The sequence below is a fragment of the Rhinatrema bivittatum genome, chromosome 2 (genome assembly GCF_901001135.1).
Source record: "Rhinatrema bivittatum chromosome 2, aRhiBiv1.1, whole genome shotgun sequence".
In the NCBI taxonomy this organism is placed as follows: Eukaryota; Metazoa; Chordata; class Amphibia; order Gymnophiona; family Rhinatrematidae; genus Rhinatrema; species Rhinatrema bivittatum.
The window spans coordinates 623,085,818-623,104,949 of record NC_042616.1 but is presented as its reverse complement, the minus strand read 5'-3'; the positions used below and the strand labels follow the sequence as shown (position 1 = coordinate 623,104,949).

At 40.1% G+C, this 19,132-nt stretch overlaps 1 protein-coding gene across 2 annotated transcripts in view; it reads left to right on the top strand.

The window, feature by feature from the left end:
* The window catches only part of PRKDC (protein kinase, DNA-activated, catalytic subunit), a 683,602-nt gene that overhangs the window by 592,372 nt on the left and 72,098 nt on the right, over positions 1-19,132 (top strand). For both annotated transcript variants that reach the window (XM_029591248.1, XM_029591249.1), the window contains 2 exons: positions 5,014-5,157; positions 7,662-7,866. In XM_029591248.1, the coding sequence (XP_029447108.1) occupies positions 5,014-5,157; positions 7,662-7,866 (349 nt within the window). The remainder of the gene's footprint in view (positions 1-5,013; positions 5,158-7,661; positions 7,867-19,132) is intronic.

Genomic DNA, 19,132 nt, shown 5'->3' with positions numbered 1-19,132 from the left:
ATTGTTTGATGTTTAATGAGGAATAGTGATGATTCTGTTTTTACATTGTTGCACTGCATAAGGAGTCTGTCTTGTTATGGTTTCCAATTCAGTTTTTGTCTCTTTATTCTGTATTTGGTGAGGATTCATTTGTGTTCTGCATGCGTGATTGAGGTGAGATGTTTTGCTAGCATGTAGTTTCAGCTTGGCTTGTTCTGTTTTCCTAATATCAGGTGCATTGGTGTTTTAGGGCCTGGTGCAATAATTGAAGTGTTGCCTTTTCATAGGTAGGGTTGTTACTATTTGAGTGCTGGCAGTTAGTGCTCTTTTCATGTGGGAGGTTTACTATATTGTGATTAAGTTTACTGAAAACTTTCTGAGGGCCGACATGCTTTACAGTAGTCCTGTGACTATAGGTGTCTTTTTTGCAGAGTTTTCTGGGTGGTACCACCAGTAGTGCATGTAAATAATATACATGTTTTAAGTGATATTTTTACCTTAGAACATTGAATATTCTTTTTCATGTAAAATCTTTTACTATAAATGCATATTTTTTAAAATTATTTGTGAGAAAGTTGGGACCCAGGCGTGTGTGCAAGGCTGTAAGTTTTGGGCTATGACACCTAATATCTTTACACCAGCTCTGGCTGCACTAGCTCCACAAGAGAAAGCAGGATTTCATCTGGAGCTATCCTACTTTAGGTTAGTAGCTCTCTCCAGTCTCAGCCAGGGCTTAATTTTCTGTTTTTATAAGCCCAGGGAACAGAAGGGGGGTCACTTCTTGTCCCCTCTCCCCTGGAGTCAGTGGGCAGAGCAGAGCCTGGGAAACCATAAAAGCAGCAGACTGTGTAGTCTGCAGTCATTGGGAATGCACTAGAGTGGTGGGAGGGTTGCAGAGAAGTGGAGGCAAGCTACAGGCACAGGTCAGAAGGGGGTAAGTCAGGAAAAAGTGCCTATGTGGTGTTGGGGAGGCTTCTTTCTGAGGCGACTGCTCTGAGCTCTGAGAGAACCAGTGAGTCTCATAGAGAAAGACATTGGGAAAGGGAGGGGGCTGTTGCAGAATGGGGAAGGACTGGCAAGCAAGCAAAAACTTTATACCATGATACAGCAGTGCTGGACTGGAAGCACTCACTGTGTGAGTACATAAGCAGCAGTATAACAGTAGCATGTCACAGGGAGTGTTTGTGTGTCTGTGTCAGAGACACACACACACATAAATACTTTGTAAGAGACAATATGTGTGTGTGGGTATCTTTGTGTCTGAGAAAGAGTATGTACCTTTGTGGTTGTTCGTGTGTATGTGCCAATAAAGCAGAGCTTTCCAAACTGTGTGTCGGGACACGTTAGTGTGTCGCCTGCAGTGTGCAGGTGTGTCGCGCAAGCCCGGTCAACTCTGATGCGAGTTTGGGCTTTTTTTTTCTAGAGATTCACTTTTTTTTTTTCAGTTTATGGGTTGCTTATTATTGGGTGATTTTTGCTGTCAATCGCGTTTTTTGGGGGGGCTTGGTGGGTGGAACGAGCCCAGCCATCCTTGCATTGGCTGCTGCTGCCGATGAGGCCTGGCCATGAGGAGTACTGACTGCAAGCAGCAGTGTCTGGTGATCATGGAAGGGAGTGAAGCCTTAACTGGCAACAATCAAAAAGACGAGGTACATGAGTGTGGGGGCCAGACATGTGCTGGGGGGAGAGAGATGAGTGAGTGGGGGGCAAACGTGCTGGGGGGACAGACATGTGCTTGAGGGGGAGAGCTATGAGTGTGTGGGGTACAGACATGTGCTGGGGGGGAGAGAAATGAGTGTGTGGGGGTCAGACATGTGCTTGAGGGGGAGAGATATGAGTGTGTGGGGGCCAGACATGTGCTGGGGGGAGGAGAGAGATGAGTGTGTGGGGGACAGACAATTTGTTTTATTATTGTTTCTCATAAATTATAACAATAACATGAATCTTGGAATATATATTTTTAATATAAATTTAAGGTTTTCATGAGATAGGTTGTGTCGTGAAACATTTTATTTATGTATATATTTAAGGAAACATACATAAATTGTCGAAATATGTTTCGTTCGTTTAACCTTTAACCTCTGGTTTACTAGTAGACTGAATTACTGTGTCCCGAAATTATGTTTGTCTAAAAAGTGTGTCACCAACATGAAAAGTTTGGAAAGCTCTGCAATAAAGTTTCTGCAATCTAAAAAATCTGTTTGAGCGTGTGTGTCTGATACTGGCTGGCATTGTCATTACTTGCATCTGGTTCAAGATTCAGACCAGGAATCCAAAATATATCTCTATAAGAGATATAAGCAGATGTGTAGGGGGCCTAACCAATTTCCATGGATGGAATGGGGGCTGCAACTCCGCTCACTCATGGTCTCTAGAATGTGTTCAGCTTCTTGGTTATTCAGAAAAGATTAATTTTATTTTGGAGATATTTTGGCTCAATTCTGCTGAGTTTCAGGGTTGATTTAGTGTGCTTTTGAGGGTTGGCCTATGCTTTACTATTAAGCCGTGATATGCCAGAGCCTCACTGCTGGATCTTGGTAGGCCAACTAAGCCATGGGGTATTCCATGCTCAGCCAAGTGCAGAAATGTTCATCCATCATTCAATTTTACGATTTTTAAGGTGACTTGTGATCATTAAAGGACCTCCTTTCAATCCAAGATTTATAATTACATTGTCCTAGGTACTCTCACAAATAAAGTTTCTAAAAAGCTTGCAAATATAAGACAAAAGAAAGTGCAAGGAAAATTTATATAGGAAATATCTGTCAAAATGAAGACGACTATTTGAAGGATAAAGGAAAGGTTAATTGTATGTGTTTGTAAGAACATATGCATGTATGTATAATATTAAAAAATGAGAAAACAAGTATTTCTATTAATTTAGAACATCAAAATTGTTTTAAATCACTCATTGCAGATTATTAATCAGCATAAAAATAAAGCTGCTCCAGAATCTTATGCCAGCTTTATGATATATTTTTTTTATCATTTGCTTAAAAAAAACATAAATTTCGCCCTGTTGTGATGTATGAAAAGTCAGTTCTCAATTAAAATGCCCAAAATAAAAATTGAAAAAACTTACAGTAAGTTTCAAACCAGCACGTGGGCGCATTGGCGAGTGTGCACTGGTGCACACCCAGGGATACAGCCATTTTATAAGTTGCGCGCACTTATGCGCATGTTATAAAATAGTCTGGGCATGCACACATGTGCACCCAATTTTAAATAGGTGCGCACATAGGCGTACTAATCCCGCTTCACCCCATAATTTGGGGGATTTTAAAAGGGGCACGTGTCCATGCCGTTGCCAGTTTCACCAGTTCGCTCAGTTAAGAGCTAAATCCTCCAACCCCCCTAGTTTAATAGCCTACACTCCCCCCCCCCCCCCCCCCCCGGTTACCCCAGATCATTAAAATCCCTCATGGATAGCTAGGCTTTTTTTGTTTGTTTTTTTTAACCTGTACCTCCTTCATAGCAGAAGTAAATTTATGCTGCATTTGACCTGGGTGCACACCATGGCATGTAAGTATTTGTGCGCACGTTTCTTGGCCCCACTCCAAAACACCCATGCTCCGCCCAGACTCTGCCCCTTTTTCAATGTGAGATGTGCATGCTGCCAGAGATGCACACGCATCTCAGTGGCTTTTCAAATTTGCTCGGTGCGCACCAGCCTGACATGTGCACACGCCTCCCAAATTTGGCGTGCACTGGGCTTTTAAAATTTCAGCTTTCAAGGATAACTTTCAAAGTCATTTTTTCTACTTGCTTATGTATATATATATTTTTTTTCTGTCTCTCTGTAAGATGGCTCAAACTTGTTACAAATACATAAAAAAATATAAATATATATATAATAACAAAAAGGCAGTACTAATATGCAGTCAAGTGTTCTAGAAAATACTATACTCAAAGCATGAAACTCATGCTTGCTTTAAACAACAAATATACTTGTCCAAATGCTTAAATGTTCTGTACAAAATTGGCAAATTTATTTATCATTCCAAAAAATAATAAAGTAATTTGGTTTGTAATAAAAAAAATTTTTTTTGAAATATATAAGGTATGGTTTGGGGTAGTATTTTGTTACAATTGTGTATTTCTTAATTTATATACCCTATATATGGGAGGATGTCAGTTATTTTTGCTGTATATGTGTATGTATAGATTATATGTATACTCACACACATATAGATATGATAATGAAAAGTATAAGAAAATGTACTCTACACTGACTCCGGGCTTACAGTATACAACGAGCTTTTGAGAGTTACCCCACTTCATCCGGTTAGTGAAGAACGTGCAGTTACACCGGGTTCCCATAGTACAGAGTCATCCGAGTCTTCGGCATATACCTTTACAGCTCTGTAAATAGAATGGGAGAGAGTGGGAAAAGTCTGACCTGATAGGACAGAAAAACTTTACAGTTGAAAGGGCCTATATGTGATCATGGGTAGGAAAGCCAATGTTCCTATTAATCCGTTTGTGTTTGCTTCAAAGAATGTTTAGTGTTTTGTTTTGTTTTTTAGTATTTGATCAGTTTCAAATATTTCATTTGTTTCATCCCAAAACCGAATTGAAATGATTGATTTGTGCTTTTAAGAAAGGCAGGGGGATGGGGGAGTTTAAGGCTGATGTAACAAAGCACAGAGCAGTAGTTACAACTCTAAACACTTTTCTGGGCAGACTGGATGAGCCATTTTGGTCTCTTTTTTTTTCCTCCCATCATTTTCTCTGTTTCTATGCTAATGTATAGTTATGTACTTCTAAAGTTCCCTTTAAGTAGCCTTTTTATGAGGTCGTCAAGGAAATGATCTTCCTATGAGAAATATTTGTCTACTGAGCTGTCATTCTGTTCTTCTCTGTAATGTTTTATATCTATGAAGACTGATCCTTGTCCGTAATTATTGGCTGGTTTCACCAATGTAGAATCCTTCACATTTTTGGAAATAACTTCTAGTTGCATGAATTTATTCCCAGAGAGCTCAGTGTATTTGTGGTGTTCAGAATTTAGAATCTGTTTCTTTATTTTTACAGGACTGGATTGAGGACATGAGAAATGAGTTGGCTAAACCTCAAAGAAATAAAAATACCATTAAGAAAATGTATGAAGAGATGTATGCAAACTTAGGGAATCCACAGGCTCCAGGCATCGGGGAATTCAGACGGAAATTTGTTCAGGTATGCACACTATTACTCTATCTAAAATGATTCTAGTGATGCTGTATACCTACATCATTTAAATACATTATTTAGTTAGTATGCAACAGAGAATAAAGGTGGACAAATCAAATCCCTATCTGCCAACCTCTACTGGGCTTTTAGAATAACCTTAGCATAAGCAGATTAATTCCATTCAATATATTAATTTATTTTTTAATGTTTTGTTTTTAGATATTGTAGAAAAAAAAGGACATAAAGATGGGTCATCTGATATTGGTGTTAAACCTAAGAAGATCCCCATCCCTGTCCACCAAGTACAGTTAGGATTAAAAATATTTGCATTAGTCTACTCAGAACTGTTTCACTGTATGTAGTGTTTGTTATAAAGAAGGAAGAATCCCTAAGTTGCACAGCCCATCATACAACCCAAAAGAGTATGTTTCTAAATATATTTTTTTTCTGTTTCACATATTTATGGGATAATATAGGAAACCATTCAGAATGTAGTGACTTTTGAAAAGGGTGATGAGTTAAGCATGCCAGATGATGTTTGTGCCTTTCTTAGACTTATAACATTACTGTAATACAATTTCTGAATAATGAATTTCTTGGCTTTTATAAATCCAGTATTGCAGCATCTTCCTCCTTGGAGATATGTGATACTAGAATGAACTTAGTCTTTCTTCATAGCAATCTCCATAGCACAATTATATCTGTGAACATCTCATTGGTGTGACTACCCCAAATCTTATGGAAATTGCAGGGTTTTAGCTAGCTCTTACTGTTGTAAGATTGGTATCTTCTCCAAGCCGGATTACTCAGAACATGGTCATTATTACTGATATTGCACAGAACATGGTCATTATTCCAACTACCACATTCAGTTTCTAGCCCCCACAGCCTGGATTTATTTATATTTAACATTTAGTTGACCACTTTATATCTTAGACACCAAAAAACCATTAAACACCTTTATATAATAAGCAGCATAACACATTACTCCCTCCATAAATCTTAAACCCCGACTTCCCTGACATGCATCAAACAGACCCCAAACACCCTCCCTCCCTCATCATCTCCTCATACCATCCTGTCCCCGCAGTCCCAATTTCCCACCCTCCTCTCCCCATTACTTAAAAAGTAAAAAGCAGAACCAAGGATACACATAAGTTCCCAGGATTTAAATACATACTCCAGTACTAAATAGACCATGTTCACAGACTATCTTAAGACTTGCTTTAACAGCCTAATCCTTACCTTCTTACAGAATGCCAAATAGTTAACTCCAGCCAGATCTCCAAAGAAATAGAATCCATAATATCAGGCCAAAACAAGAAAACGCTCACTACTTTATTTATGCCACATTGACCAGCGGAAATGCTGACAGCAAAATTTGTTGGGAAGATCTTTGCAATCTCTCTGGCTCATAATGCAAAAGCACCTCTGCCAAGTATAACAGTTTCGCACGATGAAAACACAAACTAGTAAAAGAACCTTAAATTGAACTATCTGCTCTGCTGGGATCCAATGTAGTGCATGGAGAATAAAAGTGGCATGGTCTCAGTTCTTCTTCTCCTCTGAGGCGTGTTTTAATCTTACAGCTGGGAGACTTTAGTAAACGATATTGCAATAATCAGTTTTACCCAATATGGCATGAACCACAAGCAGCAAATCTTTACTATCAAAAAAAATAATTGGGTAGTAGAGGACTTGTCAAGAATACAGTCTCTAACTGGGTGGCTTGTTGCATCTCTGTGTCACACCCTGACAGATCTGACTTTGAGGGCATGTTCAGGATCATGCAGTTAGGGCCATGGTAATGTTGGTTGCTAATCTAAAGTCATCTTCCTCAAGAGATTTGCAAAGGTGCAATGTAGAATTCTATTCACACAGTTACAGTTCATTACTGTTTTGACACAGCATCTCATTAGAATGCTAGGTTTGAACTTTCTATCTTTGAAGGCTTGTTTGTGGACAGCCCAGCTCCATTCACCTTAGGATCCATTTTTATGATTTTAGGTTTTTTGACTACTTTTAAAATGACAAAGAAAAAGTTAAAAAAAAAAAAAAACAAAAACCTGTTTTCATGTTTGCCCATGGATGACACTATTTCCAATTTTGTTTGAAGACAACCCTTAACTAGGAAGTGCCATTGTGTGTCTCTGTTGTACCCGTGTATCATCGGTGAAAGCAAAATCGCTCATCTTTTTATAGGTGTACTCTGGTAAAAGCAGTACAAGATACAAAACTCACTCATCTTGCCTTGGGGCGTTCTCTATATCTTTATAAGCTTAGCTAACTGATAAACTGAGAAACTACAGTTCTTGTAGTGCATGAGAAACCAAAGACTTTCCTAGCAAGCTCTAGAAACATTCTCCATGCCAGAACAAGACACCAGGAATGATCCATGTCTATAGCTTGTTGCATTCTTGGCATCAGATACATAAGCAATTTCATGTTTTCTACTGTGAGGAACTGAGAAACATACAAATACTGTGCTATATTCTGAATGCCTTTCTCAGACGCATGGGAAGGAGTTGGATATGCAGTTTGGCAAAGGAGGCTCAAAACTAGTGGATATGAAAGGAGATGCTTTTGCAAAGATTGTCGAACCTTTGAAAATAAGCATGCAAAGAAGCAAAAATGAGCCTGGAAACCTGAAGGAGTATTCACCGTGGATGAGCAGATTCAAACCAGAGTTTTTGAGGAATGAGCTTGAGATCCCAGGTATGCTACATCTTCAACAGCATTCAGTCGAGTTATTACTGTAATACATGTACAGAGTGCCCAGTTTAGATGAGGCTATGGTGGATACCTGTCTTGTAGTAAATGATTGCCGCAGACTTTGTAATTACTGCAAAACATAAATGTACTTTTTACTTAAAAATGAAAGGTACATACATATGGGATGCTTGTAAGCTACTGCATGCATCAAACAAATCAATTCTTTACTATTATGTAAAGTTTAATTGTGGGTCTTGCTCGAACAGTCTTAATCCAATATGGGTAAGTCCAAAATTTACATGGGTTGTTTGTTCTTTTATACTTCCTTCTCTGGCAACCTGCAGCCAGCTACAAGAGGGACCTGAAAAAATAGCCTTTGTAAAGAACATTTGTGTTTGCCCAAGTTGTGTGGTATGATCTACTCCCAACTCACAGCCTAGGTTCACCCTGTTATATGACTGATCCCACAAGTCAAGAAAGACTTGTGTCTCAATCATCACAGGGATAACCAACAACACAAAAAAGTGTATATCAAACAACATAACTTTTTTTAAAGGCAGGATGAATGAAATCTACTGATGTGGGGGTAAGGGGGAGGCTCTGACGTTATTAGTAAAAACCTCGTCACATGACCAAAATGTTTTCCACAGCTGCAGCAGTCAGTAGATTAAAGTTGGTTCGCTGCTGTCATTCAAACAATCCTTTGCAACATTTATATAATTTTAAGAATGTTTTTTTAAGAAGAAAAAGGACAAATTGAGTCTTGGTTCTCTTTCCTTAAATACCAAAGGTTTTTAAAAAGCTGCTTCAGATGGAAAAAGGTAAGGGAACAAGCATGCTTTTCCCCCCCCCCCCCCCAAAAGGATGTTCTTATATTAGGGAATGTAAAAAGGAGGAGCGAGAGCTGCCTTTTACTATTTACTACATTTAGCACTCTGGTTTTAAAGTGACCATACCTTGGTGCTAGGCCAGCACTTCTTAGTGCTACTAACGAAGATGTTGTAGATGGACTTAAAAAGGTTATACCTATTGTAGATGAGACAAAGATCTGTAACGGAGAAGAGGAGGAAGATATAAAGTGATATGTAAAAAAAAAAAAAAAAGAATGGGCAAGTGTTTGAAAGCTGTGCTTCAAATCATACCTTTCGGGTGTATCCTCATTAATAAACATATTTCCAACTAAATCCAAGTCTAATTCAGAGAGTAAATATAATGGGAGGAATCTTATAAGTTTATTCCCCTAACTCAATATGAGAAGATTATGGAGAAATATGGTAGGAAAATGCCCTTTCATAGAACACCATTAGTTCATAAAATAGAAAATGAAAATTGTATTATGGATATTATGCCATGGAGACTACCTACATACTTCAACAGGAGTGTTGATTTTGTTATTAACATTCTCCAGTGAATGTGTGTGTCACTAATGTTTGGCTGTTTTGCCTTGACTACTGCTGCTCTTCTAGACTCCTCACTACATTTCCTACAGCCCGACTGATATGTAGATGTCTTGTTGTTCACACATCACTCCTCTCGAGATTTTTCTTCATTGGCTTCCTGTAAAGTTCAATTTTCTGTTTAAACTCCTGGTCTTTGCTTTTAAATGATTCTGTGATAAGACAGCACCAAATCTCTCCTCTCTGATAAATGGCTTTTCATCTTACCATTCATTTCCAATCATGCCCCTCCCCCCTTGGTGACCACTCGCACCAAGCAGGTACCGCCTCCTCTTATGCTTTCGCCCTACTGGCATTTTTCCTGTTGTATCAATTAGCCAAGGTGCTCCCTCACTATAGGGTAAATTTTAAAAGTTGTGCGCGCAGTTCCTGGCGCACGCACACGGACATGCCGATATTATAACATGCATGCGGAGACACGCATGTTATAAAATCAGATACCCACGTGTACATGCACGCACTGCCGACTTGCACACACAAAGGGGGGGATTTTTTAAGAAACACGTGCAGACACGACAGGGCCTTTCCCCAGTTTCCTTCCAGTCCGCTCCAGTAAAGGAAGTTCCCTCCTTTTATTGGAGTGGACTGGGAGGGAACTTCCTAAAACCCCTACCTACCTTGCCTGCCTTTTCCCCATCCTCTCCAACTCCTAAAACCCCCTCTAGCTATTTTTTTTTCTTTTTTTTTATACTTGCTCTTTGGAACAGTAGTAAGTTGTGCGCGCCAGCCTGCTGCCGGCGTGCACTTTACCGGGACAGTACCTAATGGCATGTATCTCCCGTATTGGCACGTGCTGGCATTTAAAAATTCACCCTTATTTGTTTTCCTTTTATGACTAAAAATACTCCCAATATCTAATTACCAAGTTTGCTTATCCTTATCTGTTTCCTTCTCAACTTTTTGTACCACCTTTTTTTGGCTTTTGTAGTATAAGGCACCTGAAGAGATGTCATATAAAAGCAGAAAATATAGCACACATATAGAAAATGTAAAAAAAAGTAATACTGGCACAGTTAAAAGCTCAGTAACTTTGTGGGAAACCTGTTAGGGCAGTGATTAGAGGTAACTTTATAATAAGGGTGTGATGTCCTTGGAGCAGTCTAGGACTGGGGTAGGCTGGAGAACAGACCAGGCTGGACTCTGGTCTGCTTTTCACCAGTTTATTTACAAAATTATATAGCAGAACAGAAGAAAATGGCTGCTTACCTCAGCAGACTGTCAAGCAAAAGAAAACATCCAGAATAGAGACAGCATTTAATTACAGCTTCCTCCTTCTTCCTGGGGCCTACTCTCTCTCTCTCAGGTCCTCACCTTTTTGTCCCTTACCTCAGGGAAACGCCCCCACCCGAGGATCCCTTCCTGTCTGTCTTAAAGTGGACTGGGCCAGATAACTGGAGCTGGTCCCTTTAAGGCAGTCTGGTACTTTCTGTCATGTATCACAAAGGGTCTCCAAATTTTTCAATGGAAGAGCCACACAGGGCATTTGAAATCATGAAGAGGGTCGGGGGGATGATCTTGCCAATCTTTCTGCTACTGCATGTGCGGGGGGTGGAATTCCTCTGCGCTGCAGGCAGATTCAAGCCACAGGTTTTATTTTGGAGCACCTCCTGGTGGCTCAGTAGGTAACAGCACCTTATCGCTTTATCTTTTTCCATTGTATGTGTGTGGATAAACTGGTTTGTCTTGGCTCACTTTCAAGACCCTGCAGTGGCCTTGCCCCTCAAAGGGGTTTCCATAGTAATAGGAAGCCCATGTGAAAAGAAAGGGCAGGGACTTGAGCATCACCAATGGCAAGAGGCCCCATGATGGATTTTCTTTTTAGAGTTGTATTGCTTCTAGTGCTGATGGAGCTGGGCACCACCATGACTCTGAGGTACAGGGAAGACCAGAGAGATTACTTTGAGGTAGGGGTGTGAATGGGATTCGCGCCCTACTCTCCCCAAACACACTGCCTATGGGTGCTTGATTTATAATTTTGGCCCTGGAACCAAGATAATGGCTTATTCCATCTTGTCTCTCACTTATATATATATATAATTATATATATATATATATATATATATATATATATATATATATAATTTATTTATTTAAGGCTTTTATATACCGACTTTCTTGATATAAATCAAATCAACTCGGTTTACATCGAACTAAGCAGAACTATAACCAACCAATCAACAAGTGACAATTTAAAGGAGCATAAAGTTACATTATACAAGGATGCCTTAACTGGGAGAAGGAAAAAAAGAGGGGGAGAACGAAGATAAATTACTATATACAATGGAATATGGGAGGGAGGCAAGGAGCCGACCTCATGATGACTTGTGAGCATGACCTCATGATGACTTGTGAGCATGACTTGTGAGCCGACCTCATGATGACTTGTGAGCATGACTTGTGAGCATATACTAGCCATTAAGCCCGTAACAACGGGCTACATTTAAAAAAAATTCGGTCCATTCCTTCCCACTCCCTCCCCCCTCATTCTCCCTCCCTCCCTCCCTCCCACCTCCTCCCCTCTAGTCTCCCCCTCCCCCTCCCCCTCCTCACTCCGTCCCTCCCTCTCACCTCCCTCCTCCCTCCTCTCACCTCCCTCCTCTAGGTCTCCCTCCCTCTCACCTTCCCCCCTCCCCTCCCCTTCTCCTCACTCTCACCTCCCTCCCCCTCCCCTCAGCTCACGCCCCCCCCCCCCGAATACCATATCTCGCCATAACTGTATCGCCAGCAGTTCAATTGCAGGATAAATGATGGGGGAGAAAGGGGACACCCCTGGCGAACCCCGTAGTGTAAACTGAAAATGGGTGACAAAGATCTATTAATGGGATTACTAGCACTGGCGTTGCTGTTAAAGTCTGCAGCCACCCCAAAATCCACTCAGAAAAACCATACTGGGTGAGCTCCCAAAGCACATATTCCCAAGATAGCGAATCAAAGGCCTTCTCCACATCTAAGCTAAGAACACAGGCCTCCGCCTTGGACTGAAGAGAGAGTGCAGCAGTCAACTTGCACACATTCTTGACCTCGTGATGGCCTTTCACAAAACCGGTTTGGTCCGCATGAATCACCTGTGGAAGGAGCAAATTTATTCTAGCTGCTAAGACCACAGCTAATATTTTTATCTCCACATTAATAAGAGAAATGGGGCGATATGACCCCACCTGTAAGGGGTTCTTGCCTTTTTTAGGCAAAACAGCAGTAATCGAGTGATTCATAGAGGCGACAATGAGCCAGAGAGGGTAGATCATTGTAAAATTTAGTCAGCACAGGTAGCACCGGGAACTTCAAAACTGTATAAAATTCTGAACCAAGGCCATCTATCCCTGCAGCCTTCCCTAATTTTAGCCCTTGAATTACAAAGAATATCTCCCCATCCTGGATGGGGGAATTAAGTTTATTCTCTATTTCCTGAGAAATTTTAGGCCAAGAAAACACTGAAAAAAAAAAAAGACTCCTGAGTGACTATGTCCATTTCCTAATGACGGTAAAGATCACCATAATACTCCAAAAAACATTCCATAATGTCAGCCGATGTTTGTGATTATCCAGCCGGTCTCGAATGCCCACCTTGCTAGAATGGGATCCCCGATTGTGCACTGAGTTAGCTCAAAGCTTGCTGGACCTATTCTCAAAATGATATAATTGGTATTGAAACAATCACAAGGACTTCACCGCCCTCTGATGTAGAAGATGGTTTAAAGCAGCACGCACCTGGTCAACCTTTGACATAAAGTGATCGGATAAATCAGCTATATGTTGAGATTGGGCTGTTTCAAGACTGTGGTAAGTTTCAAAATATCAGCATTTCAAGCCCTATTAACTTTAGCAACATAAGTAATGATATGACCACAATATACTGTCTTACCAGCCTCCCAAAGCAGGGACGGGGAAATATCTGGAGATGAATTTGTCTACATATATTCTTCCCATTTGTCCTTCAAATATTTGTGGAACGAGTCATCTAGATAGAGTCCGTGGCTCATACGCCAAGAGAAAGAGTGTTGAGAGTTCCCCAACTCTAGGCCCACAGAAATGGGAGCATGGTTTGAAATAGATATAGAACCAATAGAAGCTTCCCTTAACAAAGAAAACAATCCTTCTGACACCAAGATGTAATCTATCCTAGAATAAGATTTATCTGGGTTTGAGTAAAAAGTGTAGTCTTGCTCCCCAGGATTGTAGGAGCCTCCAAATATCTAGCAAGCTTAATTTCTTACACAAATAATTGACCCCCAAATTGCCATTGTCAGGGCTCTTAGCAGGCTTACAATCAAAACCTCCTATCATCCATAGTATTGAAATCCCCGCCAACCACAATTTTATAGTCTGGGAATGAAAGCAATATGCTCACCAGATTAGTAAGAAATTGTGAGAATACACATTGGGTGCAAAGATGTTGCATAGCACAATTTTATGTTGGTGCAGTGTACCCACTATAATAACATACCTACCCTCCTGATCATGGAATTGGCACGCAATTTGAAATGGCAGCTGTTTATGTATGAGGATGGCAACCCCTCATTTCCGGTTGGAGATAGAATCTATGCATTGACCCATCCATTCTCGCTTTAACTTCGTATGTTCATCCTCAAACAGATGCGTATCCTGTAAAAACATAATCTGGGAAGGTAAAGACTTAAATACATACAACAGCTGCTTCTTTTCACTGGAAAGTGGATCCCGTCTGCATTTAAGGAAGAAATTTTAAAGCTTATCAGGGCTGATTAAGGGGGGGGGGGAAAGCAAAACCTAAAGCCCCTTGCAGAGCAAGCAGAAGAAAAGAACAAGACTTCAAGGACCCCGCAGCCTAGGCCCCTAAAGTCCCTAAAGTTGCTGTAACTTGCCAGAATCTGAACTCCCATAAAACATGGCATCCAGTTTCTCCCCCATCAGTCTAAACCCCCATTCTTCCACGCACTCACCCCACCACTCGTCCCCATACATATACACAACCATAACCCAAAACACAGAACCAGTGAAAAAAAAAAAGAACTCATCCTGCTCCTGGAGGGCAAAAAAAACACACTTCCCAGTACTGATGGTGAAAGCATTTCCTCTGAGAAGGGGGCCTATCCAACATCTCTTCCCAAATTTTGAGTAAACAAATACCACTGCAAATTTTAAACCTTACATGAACAAAAATCAGTGGAAACAGAGACCCCCTGAAACATGCCAAAAAAATGCAGCGCAGCAGGAGTACACAAAAAACATAAGTGTCGCACTTCTGCTATTGCAGTCAAATACGGTGTAATGATTACCTAAGGAGACCAAGGAAACAGCCATAGGTATATGAAGTTTGTCCCCTTAGAGTATAAACTCGAAGCCAAAAAGAAGACAAAAGCATAACAAGCCTCCGGCCCGTGTACTGAGACAAAAATGACCTCCTGATGGGCACCAACAGTATGGTAATGAGTAACCAAAGGTACAGGCCCTCCAAGGAAAAACAACTTGAGGCTCCAGAGCAAACCAGCAGAGAAAATAGAACTGTTATAATGTTCAAAAAATGATCAGCTCATGAAATTTAATTCAAAGAGGCCAGTCAAAGTGGCAGCTTCCTCCTTAGTAGAAAAAAAAAAGTTTTATTGTCATAGTGCACTCAAGGGAACAATAATGCAAAGTGGATCCCTTTGCGATGTAATTCAGAGCAGGCAGATGATATTTCCCTTCATTGCACAGTTACTTGATCAGAAAAGTTGTTGAAGGGTAGGATTAAATGCTCAATTTTCTCAGTGGAAAAGGGTAAACAGTGGAGTGCCTCCGGGATCTGTACTTGGACCGGTGCTTTTCAATATATTTATAAATGATCTGGAAAGGAATATGATGAGTGAGGCTGTCATATTTGCAAATGATAGAAAATTATTCAGAGTAGTTAAATCATAAGCAGATTGTGATAAATTGCAGGAGGACCTTGTGAGACTGGAAGATTGAGCATCCAAATGACAGATTAAATTTAATATGGACAAATGCAAGGTGTTGCTTATAAGGAAAATAACCCATGCAGAAGTTACATGATGTTAGGTTCCATATTAGGAGCTACCACCCAGGAAAAAGATGTAGGCATCATAGTTGATAATACATTGAAATTGTCAGCTCAGTGTGCTGCAGCAATCAAAAAAGCAAACAGAATGTTAGGAATTATTAGGAAGAGAATGGTGAATAAAACGGAAAATATCATAATGCCTCTGTATTACTCCATGGTGAGACCGCACCTTGAGTACTGTGTACAATTCTGGTCACCGAATCTCAAAAAAGATATAATTGCACTGGAGAAGGTATGGAAAAGGGTGACCAAAATGATAAAGGGGATGAAACAGTTCCCCTATGAGGAAAGGCTAAAGAGGTTAGGACTATTCAGCTTGGAGAAGAGTGACTGAAGGGGAATATGATAGAGGTCTTTAAAATCATGAGAGGTCTAGAATGGGTAGATGTAAGTCAGTTATTTACACTTTTGTATAATAGAAGTACTAGGGGGCACTCCATGAAATTAGCAATTGGCACATTTAAAACTAGTAGGAGAAAATTCTTTTTCACTCCGTGCACAATTAAACTCAGGAATTTGTTGCCAAAGGATGTGGTTAGTGCAGTTAGTTTAGGTGGGTTTAAAAAAGGTTTGGGTAAGTTCTTGGAGGAGAAGTCCATTAACTGCAATTAATCAAGTTGACTTAAGGAACTACTGGCATCAGTAGCATGGGATCTTTTTAGGTATGGCCACTGTTGGCAACAGGGTACTGGGCTTGATGTACTCTTGGTCTGACCCAGGATGGCAATTTCCTATGTTCTTACGTTATGCCCCTGATACTCCACGGAAGAGCGCTGACAGAAGGCCCGCAGAAGCATCATTTTATGGGACCAATTTCATATCCGCATCATGACTGGCCTTGGCTTACCATCCCTGCCACGCTGCGGCCCAACCCAGTGCACACATTCACAGCGAAAGCGATCTTTGTAAATCTCCTGTCCCAGGTGTTCTGGCAGCCATTTCTCCATGAACACATATAGTTCGTCCTCGGAAAGCTATTTAGAGAGACCAATGATTTTTATATTATTCTGGAGGTTACAATTCTCCTGATTTTCCAAATGTTCAAGGAGTGTCGCATTTTTACTGGAGAGATCTGCAGTATAACACTCCGCTTCAAGCAGCCTTTCCTCTTGCATGGAGATATGCTGTTCCGTTGAATCCAAGTGTTTTGATTGTCCGTCTAAACTGCCTTTAATTTCATCCATGGCAGTCTGTATTTTTGTTAAACTCTTGTTTAAAATAGATGTAATGCTGGTGGATTTTTGAAGTACAGCTTCTGAGATCACTGCCAACGTTTTATTACCCTCTGTTACCGCCAGTCCTCTTGCCTTGCATTCTGCAAACTACTTTGCTGCTCATAGTCCCAGCACAACAGCCCACAGGCAAAATTTGTCACTGCTGCTGTGCACAGTCTTGAAGACGGCTTATAAACGAGCATATTGGGTAAATAGAGATCTGTTTAAACCATCTCATAACACCTGTGCAGACCAAGAATCGAGACCAATTTGTGTGTTACCATTCTCTCCTTTTGTATATCGAGTTTAGAAGAGTATTAAGAAACACTGGCATATTTTAGGGTTACATGAAACTCTCAAGGAGGGCCCTTGTTTTGCTCTAAAACGGGGGAAAAATATTAGAGATATTGTGGTACACTCCATCTTTGGAGATGAGGCAAGAGATCAGGATTGTCTGCCCTCGAGTAGAGTCGGGCATTATCCTTGTAATAAATGCTCGGTGTGCGAACAATCATTTAATGGAGAGAGACTTTCTTTTTTCAGAGGTGGGAAATTTCGTTTACGTTCATCTACAAATTGTTCCTCCATGGGAGTAATATACGGGATTTGGTGTCCGTGTCTGCTTTTATATATAGGGAAAACAAAACGGTGTCTAAGGACTCGTTTCTTTGAACATCGGAGTGTGGTTATGAGAAGTCGGGTTGAAGCGCCACTAGTGCAACATTGTTTGACAAAGGGACATAGATTTACAGATTTAACCTTTGCTGTAATAGACCAGCTTAGAGTTTTTGAACATGGAGGAGACTTTTGACAATTATTTATTTATTTATTTAACACTTTTCTATACCGACCTTCATGAAAAAAATTTCATATCAGATCGGTTTACATGTAACAAAGGGTATAACTTAAACAAGAACAATTCACTAGAAGCGGAAGTTACATATAACAAGGGTAGTTAACTTGGAGGCTAGGCTAGTCAGAGGTATAGGACAGTGTAACTGAAGAGAACTAGAAAAGGCAATGAAACAAAAGAAACGGCGGCTTAATTATAATGTCTAAACATAGCGGGGCGTTAGCCGGTAAAGCAGAGTCCTGTCCGGTTGACAATTAATGGCTTAGAAAGTTAGGGGAAGGCCTGGAGGAAGAGCCAGGTCTTAAGTTTTTTGCGGAAAGTTCGAAGGCAAGGTTCTAGTCTGAGGTCAGTGGGCATATTGTTCCAGATAGTTGGACCTGCCGTAGAGAATGCTCGTTCTTTGGTGTATGATAGTCGCGTGGCTTTTGTTGTTACAACGTGAGCAAAAATGGATATATTTGTTACAACGTGAGCAAAAATGGATATTTTTTTTGATACAGTAGCACCTAAAGGTTTAAATAAAGAAATTGATTGGTCTGTGTTTTGAGTGAGGGTTTGGCCTTTAAATGGCATCTTTGTATCGCCTATCGCAGAGGTAATTTTGATTGATATTAAGGAGTTGGTCGTTTCTGGTGACACCATCGACGCGGGTATTTAGAAGAAACTATTTCTGGTTCCTTTGAACGCTGTGGCACCATTATCCTGTTAGGGTTTCTCAAAAGAGATAACAGTAACTACCTCGGTGAGTTCTAAAAAAGATATTAAGACAGTAACAGCAATTATGATATAAATAAGGGGTTTGTTGGTGTTTGGGGTTGCAGAGTCAATAATGTTGTATGTTTTTTATTTTAATTCTAGGATAAGGGAATATTTCTGATGGCGTCTATTTGGAAAAGATAGGTAAAGTTTTCCCTGATGAAGGCCTGTTTGGCCAAAAGATGGTCCATGTTGGGTAACTTTTGAATGCTGTGGTGGGAGCTAAGTATTCTGGTTTTAATATGTTTACAATTTAAAAGAAAAGTTTAAATGAATTATTTAGTGAACTTTCTGTAGGTTTTTAATAAAGAAGTCTAATAAAACTAGGAGAAATGTTTAGCTTATGAGGTGACGGTAAATGATTACAATTACAGTGCCGGTACAGCTGATACTGTTTGGGGTCCATTGCGGGCGAGAGACAGTGGATTAAAAACTAGGCACTTTATTCTGATACCGTCGGCCTCAGTATAGTGATTGTTTCATGAATATAATTATTTAATAATTGAAAAATTGTTATTGGTTTTCCCCCTCTATTGTATGTTTTGGATTTCATTCAGGGTGGTTTTGCTTCTGTGGTTGTGATTTTATATCTTTTTATCAGCCATCCTAGCCTTTATGGCTATTCTAACATCATCTTGAGATCCTGTTTTCAAGTTAGATGAAACTAAGACTACAGATATTTTTTGCACAGGACCTCGTCTTTGGAATTCGTTACCACTGTCAATTTCATCTCTAGGAGACTTCCCATCCTTCCAGAAAAAGTATGAAGTCTGACTCTTTTGGTTTTTTTTTTCTTTTTCTTTTTTTTTTAAGAATGCTTTAACTGACTTATTTACTTCTTGCTGTTTGATATTTGTAACATCTACTGCATCCTCCATTATCACAGACATTTATTTTAATTATTCAGAATCACCTTGTGTTTTCTCCACCCTGCTTCAGAGGTTTGTGATCT